Source organism: Canis aureus, chromosome 26 (assembly GCF_053574225.1).
Source record: "Canis aureus isolate CA01 chromosome 26, VMU_Caureus_v.1.0, whole genome shotgun sequence".
Lineage (NCBI taxonomy): Eukaryota > Metazoa > Chordata > Mammalia > Carnivora > Canidae > Canis > Canis aureus.
This window is the reverse complement of record NC_135636.1, coordinates 29,441,736-29,457,425: the sequence shown is the minus strand read 5'-3', so window position 1 is coordinate 29,457,425 and position 15,690 is coordinate 29,441,736. Positions and strand designations below refer to the sequence as shown.

Sequence of the window (15,690 nt, the reverse complement as noted above, 5' to 3'; positions counted from 1 at the left end):
TAGCATTTGAAAAGCTAGGATTTGAACCCAAGTAGTCTGGCTCCAGAGTCTATATTCTAACCACTGAGTTTGTTATGTTACATCTTTCAAGAGTAATGTCTTAGGTCTCTGCCTGACTTAAAAGGAAAGTAATGTTCCTTGGGAATCAAATCTGTCTCCACCATGCTATGAGAACAGAGAAAAAAGATAATATTTACTGAAGAGGTTAATCATAGAAGATTCAGAGTAAGACACCCTTATGAGGATGGCAAAAATCAGAGGAATAATGGGTTTTATGTTCTGTTTTAATAAAGGAAGTAGTTTTCTTTTAAGCATGTATTATCATCTCTCCATTGTTGATAAGGAAACTGAAACTCAGAGAGGAGAAGCGACTTGTTCAAGGACATACAGCTAAAAATCTGTCTCTGGACTCCAAGCCCAGCCTTTCTCTATTCTAATCTGCTTTGAGCCCCCACTTAAGAATCTCACATCTTAGAACCACCTACAAAGTAATTTTTATTCAACCTAGCATTTAATTATATCAGAGAGTTTATGTGCTGTTTATAAATCTCAAAGTAATATATAAATGTATTTAGGGATCTTCTTCTCTATTGTCCTATATAAAATTGAGGTTTTCCTTTGTGATATATATCTAAGTCCCCAACTTGATGGTGAATTCTCAAGGTCAAGTTCTATACCTCCTCTACTTACTCTACTCTTATCTTCTAGGGCTCTGCTCCACCTAAGTACACAGTAAAAACTTTCTGACAAGTTACTTGGTCCTCTCTCCCACAAAGGTCCTAAACAGCAGAGTGCAATGGGATGCCTTGTTGCTAGCTCTCTGAGGTTCATGCTCTATGCCAGTTCAGAGAGATAGCAACAGGCATTTTGTTTCATGACCCTTCAGAGTAACTTAGATAGCAAAGGACCCAGGGGCAGAAAGAAAGGGGTTAGGTCTGGCAGCCACCTCAATGGGGAAAACAGGCAAAGAGCAGATGGAAACACAGACAAGCACGCAGAGAAGCAGTACCCAAGGCAGTGCAGAGGTGGATACCTGGGGCCAGATGCGCTTGGGTTTCTCTTTCAGCTTACCCTGTTAAGAGCCCATTGAAAGGGTGGTGAGCAGGGTCTGATTATAGGGTAGTAAGAGGGAAGGGTCAGTGTGTCCCAAGCCTCTGCTGCCTTTTCTGTAGGCTCCCCTCTTACTGGTCCTCCTAGCCTACATTTTCTTGATCTTGTTCCCAATCTCTATACACTTAGAACCCCTAATGCTCACTGGAATCTCTAATCTCCCTAGGCTAGACTACAGTCTCTCTAGCCCTGTGACCACTTGGGGCCCCCTCAAGTCACAGAATCTCAGGAACCCTTTTCCTTCTGGACCCTGGAGCTTTCATCCTTCATGGCCCTCAGACCTTTGGGCTTTTCCACCATTTTCACTAAAAGTGCTGGATCCAAAGCTAATAAGGGCTATATCTTGAGGGCCAAATCCTGGTCCTTCCATGGCGGGGGGCCGGGGGGGGGGGAACCACAAAAGTAGCCCATTCCAAGACAGATACCAGTACACATAGTCACCCAAATCATCCCCTCCCTCCCTCCCTTTCTTCCTTCCTTTCTTTTTCCTTTCTTTTTTTAAAATTGAAGATAGTTGATTAAGTCAGCCCATTTCTAACCCAAGCCCAAGCCCTGAGGGTCCCCTGTGCCCATCAGGATACCCCAATCAGCATAGAGTCCCCTTACAATCTCTCATGCTAGGTTCCCAAGGATGAGGGGCTCCCTATTGACACTCGAGGTCAAAGTCCCCCAGCTCCCTACCAGCTCTGCCAGAGGAGGCATTCCTAGGATTGCTCCCAGATGCTCTCAACATTATGATAAGGAAATTAAGCACATAAAGAACTTCCTGGGCCAATTTCAACCTGGAGGAAAGCATAGGAGTACCAGACTCACCTGCACATTTGGGCATGGCCTCTTAATGGGGGGGGATTGGCTGGGAGAGTCACCTGTGCCCAGCTCTGCCCGCCCCAGGTGCTTGACCACAATGCAGCATCTCACTCGGAAACCCCTAGAAGAAGGAGAAACCTGAAATGGTAGCTGGTTGGCTCAGAGAGAATTTGGCAGGACCCACCCATGTCCATCTAGGATAGAAGGGACAAAGGGAATCTGGTACAGGGGAAAATACCAGTTAACCCAGAGCAGTAGCCAACCAACCAAACACACTTACTTCTCCCGACACTTCTCCAGCGCCTCATCAGCCAGTTCCTTCAGGTTCACAAGCTTTTCCCCCCTGTAGAAGGCATCTTTGGGGAGCAATAAACATTCCAGGCCTTAGGAAGGCACCACACTCCTAGTCCCTTATCCCTAGTGAGCACAGTGTTCATGGAGCCCTTCCTGAGGTAGGTCTCTTGACTCTGGCTCTTCCAATTGATTTGAGCTGACAGAGGGTCAGGTGAGATGGAATCAGGAGATAAGGGTAGGCAGTCCCTACCCTCTATGCTGAGCAGTCGCAAATATCAACTAGCTGATTAGAGACCAAAACTTCAGGTGTGGAAGTTCTGGAAAAGGGGTGAGAGAATTAGTCACCTGTAGTAATAAGAAGGCTGCAACTGGAATCCAGGATCCGTTCACATAGAGACTCTGCAGAGAAGCCTGCAAACTAGGAAAAGGAAGAAAAACTGAGGGAGAGGAGGACCTAGGAATTAAATAAACCAGGAAAGGAGACATTCATAAAACCTTCAGGATTTCTAGGTTATGGTTCTAGAAGAAACTGGATAACTGATATGGAACTTATGACACAAATCTAAACTTCTTAGTCTGGTTCTTAAGGTCCTCTAGCATCCAGGCCCAACCTACTTCTCCAGAGCCCCATCCCTTCCCATCCCCTACTAGGTATCTTTTTCCAGTCCAAATTCCTACCACAATAGAGTGCAGAGCCCCAAGGCGGGCACAGGCCAACATGGCCACCACGAGTTCTGGTATCATGGGCATGTAGATGGCCACTCGGTCACCCTTCCGAATGCCTGCAAATAAAGGACACAGATCATGCACCATGGACACTTCCTGCTGCTACCTGCTTCTTCTTGTTCAGCTACTGCCCTTCCTCCCCACAGCTGACCCTATTACTACATTCCATCCATTCCTTGTCTATTTCCCCCAAGTCCTCAAATACCCCAAGACAGGACCCTCCAGCCCCCTTCTCATACCCCCATACTCACCCTGTTTTTGGAGAACATTGCTGAATCGACACACTTGGACCAGAAGCTCACGATATGTGATCTGGGTGGTCTCCTCTGGTTCATTGCCCTCCCTGAGATACATCAGAAAGAATTAGCCATTAGGGAATATAACCTCTTCCCCCAAACAAAAAATAGGAACAGTCATCATATCCATTCAGGAACACCAAGACTCCTTATGAATGTCCTGTGAGGGTGAGCTGTCTACTATAACACCTTGAGCTGACTGGTCAGATACTTTGGCCTTTTAAGGCATACTTTATATACAAGCTGTGTGTCATTGGAAAATGCACTGTCCATCTGTGAGCCTCATTTAGGTTGGTAAAATGGGATGATGGTCCTTTCTCTTCCATCCTAGGGATGTATTAAAAGAGAGGGCAGCCTGGGTGGCTCAGCAATTTAGCGCTTGCCTTCAGCCCAGTGCGTGATCCTGGAGATCTGGGATCGAGTCCCGCGTCAGGCTCTTTGCATGGAGCCTGCTTCTCCCTCTGCTTGTGTCTCTACCCTCTCTGTGTGTCTCTCATGAATAAATAAATAAAATATTAAAAAAAAAAAGATGATATTACAGATGTGATTCTTCTGGAGCACAGTGTCAAGACTGCATTGGTGTTATTCAAAGTGAGATTTCCAGGTCACTTGTACCTAGGGAACTTCTAAAAAGACAGAGCCCCAATTCAGACCTACTGAATCAGAATCACAGCATCCACGAATCTGCCTCTTTATTACAAGCTATAAAGATTCAAGTATAGGGGATCCCTGGGTGGCTCAGCGGTTTAGCGCCTGCCTTCGGCCCAGGGCGTAATCCTGGAGTCCTGGAATCCAGTCTCACATCAAGCTCCCTGCATGGAGCCTGCTTCTCCCTCTGCCTGTGTCTCTGCCTCTCTCTCTCTCTCTCTCTCTCTCCCCCTCTGCCTACGTCTCTGCCTCTCTCTCTCTCTCATGAATAAATAAATAAAATCTTAAAAAAAGATTCAAGTATAAAGATTATACTTGTATAATATATACACAAGTATATATACAAATATACACAAGTATAACGATTCAGCTGCCAATTCTTTTTCTTTAAGATTTATTTATCTATTAGAGAGAGAGAGAGAGAGATCATGAGCAAGAGGGGTAGAGGAAGAAATAATCTCAAGCTGACTCTGCTCAGTGTGGAGCTGACACGGCTTTATCTCATGACCCCAAGGTCACAACGTGAGCCAAAACTAAGAGTCGGATGCTCAACTGACTGTGCGTTCCAGGCACACCTCTGATACACATTTAAAGTTTTAGGGGCAACTGACTGGCTCAGTTGGTTAAGCGTCTGACTCTTGATTTCAGCTCAGGTCATAATCTCAAGGTTATGAGTCTGAGCCCCACGTCAAGCTCTGTGCTGGGTGGGGAGCCTGCTTAAGATTCTCTCTTGCCCTCTCCCTCTGCCCCTTCCTCTTCCTTCTAAAAAAAATAAAAAATAAAGTTCAAAATCACTACACTTTATCAACTGAGTTCTGTCTACCTCTTCAGCTTCACCTCGCATTCCTTCCTAGGCTTCAGCCTAGTTTCCTTCATGTTTGCTTCCTCGACAACTACTATGTGTTGTATATATGTATAGAAATAAGCACTGATAAGCAAGATCCCTGATAACATGGAGCTTATATTCCAATGACAATGCAAAAAGTATATAAGTAACACAGCCAAATAATTTCAGATCATAAGCATTATCAAGGATATAAAGAATGATACAATGAATGACTGACTGGAAATACTTTTGAAAAAAATATCTTAAGGAACTTTCAAGACTATATGTGAAGATTTAATGACCCCCAGCGTGTTTTTTCAATTTTATGATTTTTTTAAGTAATACATATATACAAATGGTACCACAAAAAAAGATATGTAATGAAAAGTATCCCTCCCACCTCTATTCCCTAACCCCATGCCTTGATTGGCAACCACTGTTGGTACTATGTTGTGTAATTTTCCAGAAATAGTCAATATGCTGACAGGACCACCCCTAATAGGTTAGAGACTGCAGGGCAACTGAACTAATGTGGAGTGACCAAGGTAATTACTTTAGAAGAAGACTATACTATTAGAATCTTTCATAAGATCCTTCAGATATCACTGAAGATGGAAATTTAAAAACTGAATTAAAAATTTTGAATTTTAATACTGTTCAGAAGAGAGATAAGCACCTCAGTCCCTAACCAAGCATGGATGGGAAGAGGTAGGAAACAGCTGTTTTAACCATGGAACAGATCTATTATATAAGCATTATATATATGTATTTATTTATATATTTTTGTTTTCTCTATACAAATGATGGTATACAGTACACACTATTCTGTATCGTGTTTTTTAATTGAGTATAATATACATCTAATAAACTACATGAATCTTAAGTATACAGCTCAATCATCTTGCTTTTTTAAAAATTCAACAATATACCTTGATAAAATTCTCCATCAAGACTTAAAGTACTGTTCATTTTCTTAAAAAAAAAAAAAAAGATTTATTTATTTATTCATGAGAGACACAGAGAGAGAGGCAGAGACACCAGCAGAGGGAGAAGTAGGTTCCCCACAGGGAAGCCTGATCAGGGACTCAATCCCAGGACTCCAGGATCACGCCCTGAGCCAAAGGCAGACGCTTCAACTGCTGACCAACCAGGCGTCCCAGTACTGTTCATTTTCTTTGTCATCTGCATAATGTTCCACAGTTTGTATGTGCCATAGTTTATCTAACAAATAAATGTTTCAGTAAATATCTTTATTCAAATGTCATTTTACTCACTTGCAAATATATCTGTAGAATGAATTATTAGAAATGAAATTGTTGGAAGAAAAAGAAATTGTTGGGTCAAAGGATATCCGCATTTTAAATATTGATAAACATTAGAGGACAACTACTTTAAATAATGGTCATAGAAGGCCTCCCTCTGGGGAGGTGATACTGAGCTAAAAGACCCAAGTAATGAGAAGTAGTCAACTATATGAATTATTGAGAAGAGTATCCTGGGCAGAGAGAACATCAAGATTTGGAAAGGCACTCAGGCAGTAAAGAGCTTGGCCTATTCAAAGAACAGTAAGGAAGCTAGAATGAAGAAAGTTAAGAATGAGAGTTAAGAAGCAGCTAGATCACATGGGGCCTTGTAGGCAATGGTAAAAAGTTTGAATTTTATTTTAACTAGGTTCCTCCTGGCTTCCTACACACAAAAGCTGACCTCTATGCTTTTGATGATGCCATTGCACCTGCTCAGAATGCCTTCCCCTTTCCTTCTGGCACCAGTACCAGCCCATCCTAAATACTGCAGGCCATTGCGCTCCCTTACTACCCAGAGTATTCAAGGAGATAACTAAAGCCCAGAGAGATGTAGTAGCTTGGCCAAGGTCAAACAATAATAAGTGGCAGAGCCAAGAATAGATCCTCAAGTCTTCTCATTTCAAGGCGGGACTCTTTTGCCTCATCATGTGAAGGACAGGGACAAGCAGGGAAAATTAGGCCTTGGAGGTTACACAGAAGATTACACAGAAAGAAGCCTCTTTCCAGCTCCTGGCTTGATGAGTCAGTTACTATCCTTTCCTTGGCTTGGCCCTCCTAGGGCTTAGAGGAGCCAAGCACAGAGAGCTCTCTAAAGTGAGAAGTAACACAGAGAAAGGAAGCTGGCAAGTGGCCCTGAATACCAGAGGCAAAAAGCCATTTCCTTAACTGGCCCACTGGTGAGTGCCACAGAAACTTCAGAACATCTTCAGTTATGGCTAAATGCCAACATATACCACACACCCATGCAAAAATGTCCCCACATGTGTGCCACATACCAGCTCACCTGTGCATACTTATATGTGCAAAATGACATATGCTAATATACAAAACATTGTAGGCATAAAAGCTGCCCATTTGCACAGAGAGGTACAAATAAGGAGAAATATATGAACCCAGGACTCAAACATGGACCTATCTGCAAGTATATGCACCACATTTACATACCCACCTATGTGCACAGCTTGCCCTTCCCCAAACTCCAGCAGATCATTGTTTTATTTTCTTCACATAACTTTCCATTATTTGAAATTATCTCATGTATTTTATTTGCTTGTATATTACCTGTGTCTTTCATTGGAATATAAGCTCCACAGTAACAGAGAACTTGTCTGTTTTGTTCATTACTACATCCCTCGAATCTAGAATAGAGTCTGGTACATAGAAAGTACACAGGAACAGATAAGCACAAGCCTACACAAGAACTGCCTACTTGAGCCCACTTCTAGTTATACACACATTCACACACACCCACAGTGTACATGCCTCTCCAAGTTCTGGGCTCAAGCTATGCATAATTGATATAGGCATCTTACTTCTTCCAGTGTCTTCTTTCTCTGACATATACACCAGGTTCGGCTCCTGCCTCATTAGGAGGAGGAGGTGAATAGAATACTGGCCTACTGCAAGCTCCCAAGCCCTCTAGGATGTTAAGAATTCTTAAAAGAACATTCAGTTTAGTCTCCTAACTCCAAAAGGATCCAAAGAGACCATTTAATGTGCTCGAAGTCACATGGTGAGTTTGGCACGGAAGATCTCACTTTCCTTGTGATCTATTGATACTACCTTGTATTACATTTATTGGGGCTTTATATTTCCCATTACATCTCGGGTTCTTGGAGGGCAGGGATCATGTCTTCTTCTTCTCAATTTCCTCCAAGTTCAGCTGGCACAATAAATACTTAAGGTTCATCATTGAATTGCAGAAAACCTGGTAATTGATTAATGATAGGGAAGACTGGGACTCCCCTCTTTATATGAGGGACAGTCATTGGATTGGAGATTTTAATTCCCTAGACTAACAGAAAAGTAAGGTACAGGATTGGAGGAAAGAGCTGGGGGTGGGGGGAATAGGTGGGAAAAAAACTAGATTCTTCACAGAAACAGAGGGCAAGATCTAAACTGGTGGGTTAGACCCTCCAGAGGAGAAAAACCCAAATAAGAAAAAGAGTCAAACCTATTATCAGAGGATATAGTGGACTGAGCTGTTTAGCCTGAAGAAGAGAAGATAATGAGATACATGATAACTAAGTTTCAATATCTGTATCTTTGTTGCCTCCACTCTGGTTCAGACCCCCTTCATCTCTTGCCTGGATGGTCAAGACCCAAACTGGTCTCCCACTTCATTCTTACCCTCTTCCAATCCATATATCATCCAGAATAATCTATTAACAACAAACCAGATTACATCACCTTCTGTTTAAAATACTTTAGTGGCTCTCATCACATGTAGAAGAAATTCCAGACTTCTATGCATTGTATCTTCTCCAACTCATCTTGTGCCATTGTCCCATTCTACTCAATAGGCTCCAAACACATTATCAGTCTTCTGACTGATAGAATATGCCATGTTCTTCCCCCAGTTCTTCAAATGGTTTGCTCTATGTCATGTTTCAGATCACTCTAAGTAGCATCAGACCTTCCTGTTATTCTTCATCACAACACTGTCTCTCCTACTAGACTGTAAGCTTCCTGAAGGCACAGACCAAGTTGGTCTTATTCACTGCTGAATCCCCAGTGTCTTGCAAAAAACCCTGTATAAGTAGACTCGTGTTACGTAACTATAAATGAAGAGGTTGGGCAGCCTGGGTGGCTCAGGGGTTTGGCGCTGCCTTCGGCCCAGGGTATGATCCTGGAGACCCAGGATCGAGTCCCATATCAGGCTCCCTGCATGGAGCCTACTTCTCCCTCTGCCTGTGTCTCTGCCTTGCTCTGTGTCTCTCATGAATAAATAAATAAAATCTTAAGAAAAAATAAATGAAGAGGTGGGTCAATTGGGAGAGTTCAATGTAAGGAAAGCCTTTCTAACTGTCAGAACTGTCCAATGATAGAAGGTACTCCTTCAGGAGCTTCCTAACTGTGAAGATATCATATAGAATCTGGGATATGCAGGGATACCAAAGAGAAGACTCCAAGACATAGTTGGGACCAGGCAAGGCCAATGTGTCTCAAAGCATGGTCAGGCAGTGTTAATAATGCAAATTGCAAGGCCCCACCCCACATAGCTGCAGTACAGGACTGCACAGATTGAGCCAGGGAAACCCTGACACCTACTAGATCATTCTCCAGGGAGTGGGGGCCTTATAATTCTCATTTTATAAGCAACCCATGTGATTCATGTTTTCTGAAATTTGGTATGACCTTTAAGGCTGTTCCAACTTTGAAATTCTTTATGTAAAATTAAGAAATCATGTGAAATCATGTATTCTATGATTCATAAAGCACTGCACAAATATAAGGCACTCAGATGTAAGTATAACCTCAAGTCACTTTCCCTTTCACCAAGGGAGCAGGGAGTAGAAGCAACATAGCTTTACCAATTAGCAGACTAATGTCCCCTCTGGGCACTCCTGCCTTAGTCATGGTGAAGAGGGAGAAGGGCTGGAGGAGGAGGTGGGAGGAGGCACACTCCAAAGACTGAATCATAAAAAGGAATGACGTATTGGCACATGCTACACTTGTGAACCTTTATGAGATTATGCTAAGTGAAAGAAGCTAGAAAAAATCATCATGTTGTATGATTCCATTTACATGAAATGTCCAGAATAGTCAGAGCCATACAGACAGAAAATAGATTAGTGGTTGCCTAGGGCTACAGTGGGAAAGGCTGGAGGAAAATGAGGAGTGACTGCTAATGAATATGGAGTTTCTTTTTGGGGTGGTAAAAATGTTCTAAAAATTGGCTGTGATGATGATTGCACAACTCTGCATATAACAAAAATCACTGACTTGTATACTTCAAATGGGTAAACTACATGGTATGAATTATATCTCAAATATTATTTTATTTTTTAAAGATTTTATTTATTCATGAGAGACAGAGAGAGAGGCAGAGACACAGCCAGAGGGAGAAGCAGGCTCCGTGCAGGGAGTCTGATATGGGACTCGATCCTGAAACTTCAGGATCATGCCCTGGGCTGAAGGCAGACACTCAACCACTGAGCCACCCAGGCACCCCTATCTCAAATTTTAAAATTCTGTGATTTTGATTAGAATTGTAATAACATACAGATTAATCTGGAGAAACAGCCATCTTTACAAATCTTCTTTTCCAGAAAGTTTGCCTCTTAGCACTATTCATTTATTCATACTGTTCATTCGTTCATTCATTCATTCTGTCTCTATTTGCCTAAAGATGTGGCACTTACTTATTTTAACATTATAGTCATATATATACATCTGTTTCCTTCACTGGATTGTAAGTTCCTTAAAGGTACACAAGATATATTTTTTCTCCTCAGTACTAAGTTCAAAATTTGACACACAGAGGGTATTAAATACATAATTATGAAATGAATGGGTAAAAGAATGAATGAATGAACGAATGAACAAAGTTCTCTGCTCACATGACCAGCCAGATCCAAGCTGATCAGAGTGAGGAAACATGGAAAGAAAAAGACCACAGAGGATAGTAACAAAATAGACATGCTAGACAGGCAGGGGGAAATGGTAGACACAGAGGGAGAAGAGTATAAAACTTGTGGAATAGGATTTGGAAAAATATCAAGATAAATTTATTGAGCCTCTACAATGGGCTCAGATCTGTAATCTGCTATGGGAGAGACTGCAATAAGACCCTGGAGTTGAGATTCAGATTATAGGACTTATACTTTGCAGTCTAGGCTATTATTGCATCCTGTCCTCCTGCCAGCTATTTTCAGGCTTTGATCCAGGAACCTTGTGCCTGTTTCCCTTGGTCAAAGTGACTTTGGTGCCAGTTGGATTCTGCAGTTCTCTGTTGACAAGGCAGACCTGGGTCGGTATAGAAGGTAACCCTTTCCCTCTGCTTACATGCCTACTTATAGGAGGGAAATCATATATACTCGTTCCTACCATACTGTGTCCCATGCTAGCCTTAAACAAAAAGGTGAATGAGGACAGTTCTCTCAGATTCTTTATTATCACAGAATTTGGAATACTGCCTAAAATAGAAATATGACTAGAGCAAAAAAAGAAAGTGGAAAAAATAACCAAGAGCATTATTTTATACGTACATCAGGTGTCTCGTGTATGCAAAAATATTTATTACAATTGTTCTTTGTTATTTAGATAGAATAGCATGGTTGAAATCATTAGTGTTCAAGATAGGGTACTCCATTCCTGCAGGTAGTTGAGGAGGAAAAGTTTTAAGAAAGTAAGTGTCCAGATTCTCAACTTCCATATATAATCTTTCTTAACATTGATCTGAGTTGGTTCTTCTTTCCCACTTTCTCTTTCACAAATACACTCCTCTCACTTCATTTTTAAAAAAAAGGTTGGGGGGACGTCTGGGTGGCTCAGCGGTTGAGCACCTGCCTTCAGCCCAAGGCATGGATCTGGAGTCCCGGGAGTACCACGTCGGGCTCCCTGCATGGAACCTGCTTCTCTCCCTGCCTGTGTCTCTGCCTGTCTCTCTGTTTCTCTCTGTCTCTCATGAATGAATAAAATCTTAAAAAAAAATGGGGTGCAAAGGTGACTCAGTCAGTTGGGTGACTGCCTTCAGCTCAGGTGGTGATCCCAGGGTCCTGGGATCAAGCCTCCAGGCCCCACATCAGTCAGACTCCCTGCTCAGCGAGTAGTCCATTTCTCCCTCTGCTCCTCCCCCCACTTGTGCTCATGTGTGCTCTCTAAGAAAATCTTTAAAAAATTGTTTAACATACCATCTTTCTCTCCTATCCCAAACATTGTGCCTATACAATGCTAAAGTTAAAAACAAAACAAAACCCTCAGATTCTAATTCAATAGGCTAGTGGGGTCCAGTAATCTGGATTATTAACAAGATCCTCAGATAATTATTTGGAGCCACCAGACCTATATTTATTGTTTACCTCTAATTCAATGTATGAATTTGCACAAATTTCTCCCCCCCTCTGAGCTCAGCTTCCTTCTCTGTAAAGTATTAGAGGGGAGGAAGGAGGAAAGAGAAGATTGGTATTAGGCTGGATAATTTCTAATATATCTTAAGACTCCTTGATTCTTATTTCTTCCTTTCAGAGCCAGGAGAATGGGCCCTAAAAGTTAGTTTCAGAGAAAAGAGGTTTTATTTACATAGGGGGCAGGGCGCAGGGCGGGGAACAAACTTAGCTGAGTTGGAGATCAAATAGAATTAAATAAATAAAAGTAATAAAAGTAAGGGGCACCTGGGTGGCTCCAGTCATGATCTCAAGGTCATGGGATTGAGTCCCACATTGAGTTCTGCACTCAGCATGCAGTCTGCTTGAGATCCCCCCTCTCCCTTTCCCTCTGCCCCTCCCTCTACTTATGTGCTCACTCTCTGTCTAAAATAAATAAATTTTTTAAAAAGTAAAAAAAACAAAAACAAAAAACTGACATGCCTGTCTCACATGGTATTGGTGTAGATCCTTAAACGAGTATGGAATAAAACTACATTAAGAGGATAATCCTTTACCTGATCCTCACAGCTATTCTAACAATAGGTAGAAAAGGTATAATTATCCCCATTTTAAAGATCAAGAAATCCAGAGGAAGTGGCTTGCCAAGACTACACAGTGGGATTAAGGAAAATCTATAACCAGGTCCCAGTTTTCTGACTTCCAGCCTACAAATTTGTTCAACTATACTAATTTGGAGTGTACCTAAGTGGACATGAAGCCTCTCTCCTAAGAATCTCCAGGAGCACTGTGAAAAGGAGAGGACACTTTCACCCACTTTGAACTTTAGCCCATGGCCAAATCATTCACACCACAATCTCTCCAATATCCTGAGAACTTTCTGAAAAGACCCAAAACCTCTGACAAGGAAGTCTGCATATGTCTACCTTCGCAGTCCATGGCAGTGCTCAAATATCACAGAAGCACTTATACATTCATTTGCTCTTAGACACATGACCCTCATTCCCTAAAATAAGGCAAAGACATTGTCTCCAACATTTTCTTCATAAATAAAATTCCAGTTCACAGGCAAAAATCTTGCCCCACCCTCCCAGAATGTGAGCTCCATAAGGACAAGGACCAGATCTCTTTTGTTTATTGCTATGTCTAAGCATCTAATACATGCCTGGCACATATCATAAATATCTATACATTAATTTTTTTTAAACCTGCTGCTAGAAGCTAACAGATCACCCATGGAGCATAGCTATCCATAAGTTGGATCCTTACCTAACAGCACATACAAAAATTAACTCAAAGTGAAACAAGGGCCTAAATATAAGACCTAAAACAATACAAGTTTTAGAAGAAAACAAAAGAAAAATTTCACAGACACGACACCAAAAACGCAGGAAACAAAAGAAAAAATAGACATTGGACTTCATAAAAGTTTTAAAATTTCATGTATCAAAAAATACTATTCCAGACAGTCCGGGTGGCTCAGCGGTTTAGCACTGCCTTCATCCCAGGGTGTGATCCTGGAGACCCAGGATCGAGTCCCATGTTGAGCTCCTTGCATGGGGTCTGCTTCTCCCTCTGCCTGTGTGTGTGTGTGTCTCTCTCTCTGTGTCTCTCATGAATAAATAAATAAAATCTTTAAAAAAATACTATTCCTATAGTAAAAAGGCAACTCACAGCACTGGGAGAAAATATTGGCAAATCATGTATCTCATAAGGGATTAATATCCAAAATATATAGGTAACTCCTGAAGATCAACAACAAAAAAACAATCAACACAATTAAAAAATGAGCAAAGGACTTGAATAGACATTTTCCCAAAGAAGACAGACAAATGGCGAATAAAACATGAAACATCACTAATCATTAGAGAAATGCCAATCAAAACTATAATGAGGTAGTATTAACAAGTGTATGAGGGCAGTACTCTCAGATCCTTTATTATCACAAGCTCCCTAAAGCCTAATGCATAAAATTCATACTGTTCAGCCTTGTCCTAGGTTCCTCCAGGGTCTGGGCCAACCTTAACTGATCAAATTTCAGCCATGCTGTTCTTCTAGGCCCATCTTCAGCTCCAGCTGAAGTTCTCTCAGCCCTTGGGCAGGAATGCTGCAATGACAGGGAAATGAATGGACAGGGCAAGAGCTCAGAAATTTTGAGCTTCAAGTCAAGCTTTGCTACTTTTCTCAACACTATACTTTTTATAAATTATTTCATTTCTCTGGGCCTTAGGTGCTTCAACTGTAAATGAGGGAAATATTTCAGTAAATGTACTTTCTAGAAATAGGTTTTATTATTCATTCTGGCTGAGAGCAAGAAAGAGGGTTGGAAAATGAGAATTGGGAAAAGCTTCACAAAGAAGATAGCATCTCAGATGATTATGAAAGAATAAGCAGGATTTAGACTAGCTCAGATAAGGAACAGCAATCCAGAGACAAGGAAAAAACATTAATTAGCTTAGGTATAGAAGCAGAAAAGCACAGGCCAGTCTACAGGCCAATACCAATCCTAAATATTTTCCTCATAAAGCTACATTTATTTGATATAAAGGACTATATTTTGTCCTATATGTTCTGACTATTGTCATGCAGTTAAATTATCTTTATTCTTAATTGAGTGATAGTGATATAAGGTGATATTTGCAGTTCAAAAAAATTCTTATTTCATCAAATTTTAAATTGCAAACTCTTGGGGTGCCTGGGTGGCTCAGTGGTTGAGCATTTGCTTTTGGCTCAGGTCATGATCCCGGGATCCTGGGATCAAGTCCTGCATCAGACCTACTACAGGGAGCGTGCTTCTCCCTCTATGTCTCTGCCTCTCTGTGTCTCTCATGAATAAATGAATATTTTTTTCAAAAATTGCAAACTCTTCAGGAGGTCCCTTCAGAGACATTGGTGAAATCTCTAAAAATCTGAATCATTTGGTATAAAAATATTTTTTTAAGATTTTATTTATTTATTCATAGAGATGCAGGGATAGAGAGAGAGAGAGGCAGAGACACAAGCAGGCTCCATGCAGAGAGCCCGACGTGGGACTCGATCCAGGGTCTCCAGATCACGCCCCAGGCTGCAGGCGGCGCTAAACCACTGCGCCCCCGGGGCTGCCCCTGGTATAAAATTAAATAGCTATCAAATCAGTTAGACCTTAAGCTACATTTTATAGACTGTAACATTGAAAAGATAGAATGTTGAGGTCTTGAAAGTCAAATAAAGATGATTCTGGATTGAAGGAGCTTTATCTTACCTGGATCCTGGTGAGTTGCTGCAAGCAAGGTGCTACATTCAAACAGGAATGTGCATGGGCCGCTCTCAAGCAGCCTTATGGATCTTGGCCAGAGTCAAGTTAACCCTCCACACTTTATGTTTGTTCCAGAACTCTTATCTGCAAATCAGCTTCAGCTCTTGGTTGAGGGGATTTCCTGAAGGGTTTCCATGGAGTCACACAGGTTTTGCGACAAACCCAGCTCCTGACCACTGTTGTGTTGGCTCTATTCTCCCATCTTTACCTAAGCACAGACCCCGTAACTGAGAAAGAGCTGTACTTGTAATTTTTCTATAAATTTAGGCATATTTCAAAACTTTAAAGATTTATAATATAGAGAAACATAATATATAGAGTCCCAAAATGCTTTAAT

The 15,690-nt window shown here is 41.5% G+C and overlaps 1 protein-coding gene across 3 annotated transcripts in view; it reads right to left on the bottom strand.

The window, feature by feature from the left end:
- The window catches only part of ACSS2 (acyl-CoA synthetase short chain family member 2), a 44,343-nt gene that overhangs the window by 10,867 nt on the left and 17,786 nt on the right, over window positions 1–15,690 (bottom strand). For 2 of the 3 annotated variants that reach the window (XM_077872867.1, XM_077872869.1), the window contains exons 3-8: window positions 3,189–3,280; window positions 2,890–2,993; window positions 2,557–2,629; window positions 2,198–2,273; window positions 1,924–2,038; window positions 1,034–1,072 (exon numbers count right to left, since the gene is read on the bottom strand). In XM_077872867.1, the coding sequence (XP_077728993.1) occupies window positions 1,034–1,072; window positions 1,924–2,038; window positions 2,198–2,273; window positions 2,557–2,629; window positions 2,890–2,993; window positions 3,189–3,280 (499 nt within the window). The remainder of the gene's footprint in view (window positions 1–1,033; window positions 1,073–1,923; window positions 2,039–2,197; window positions 2,274–2,556; window positions 2,630–2,889; window positions 2,994–3,188; window positions 3,281–15,690) is intronic. The other variant, XM_077872868.1, reaches the window with a different exon arrangement.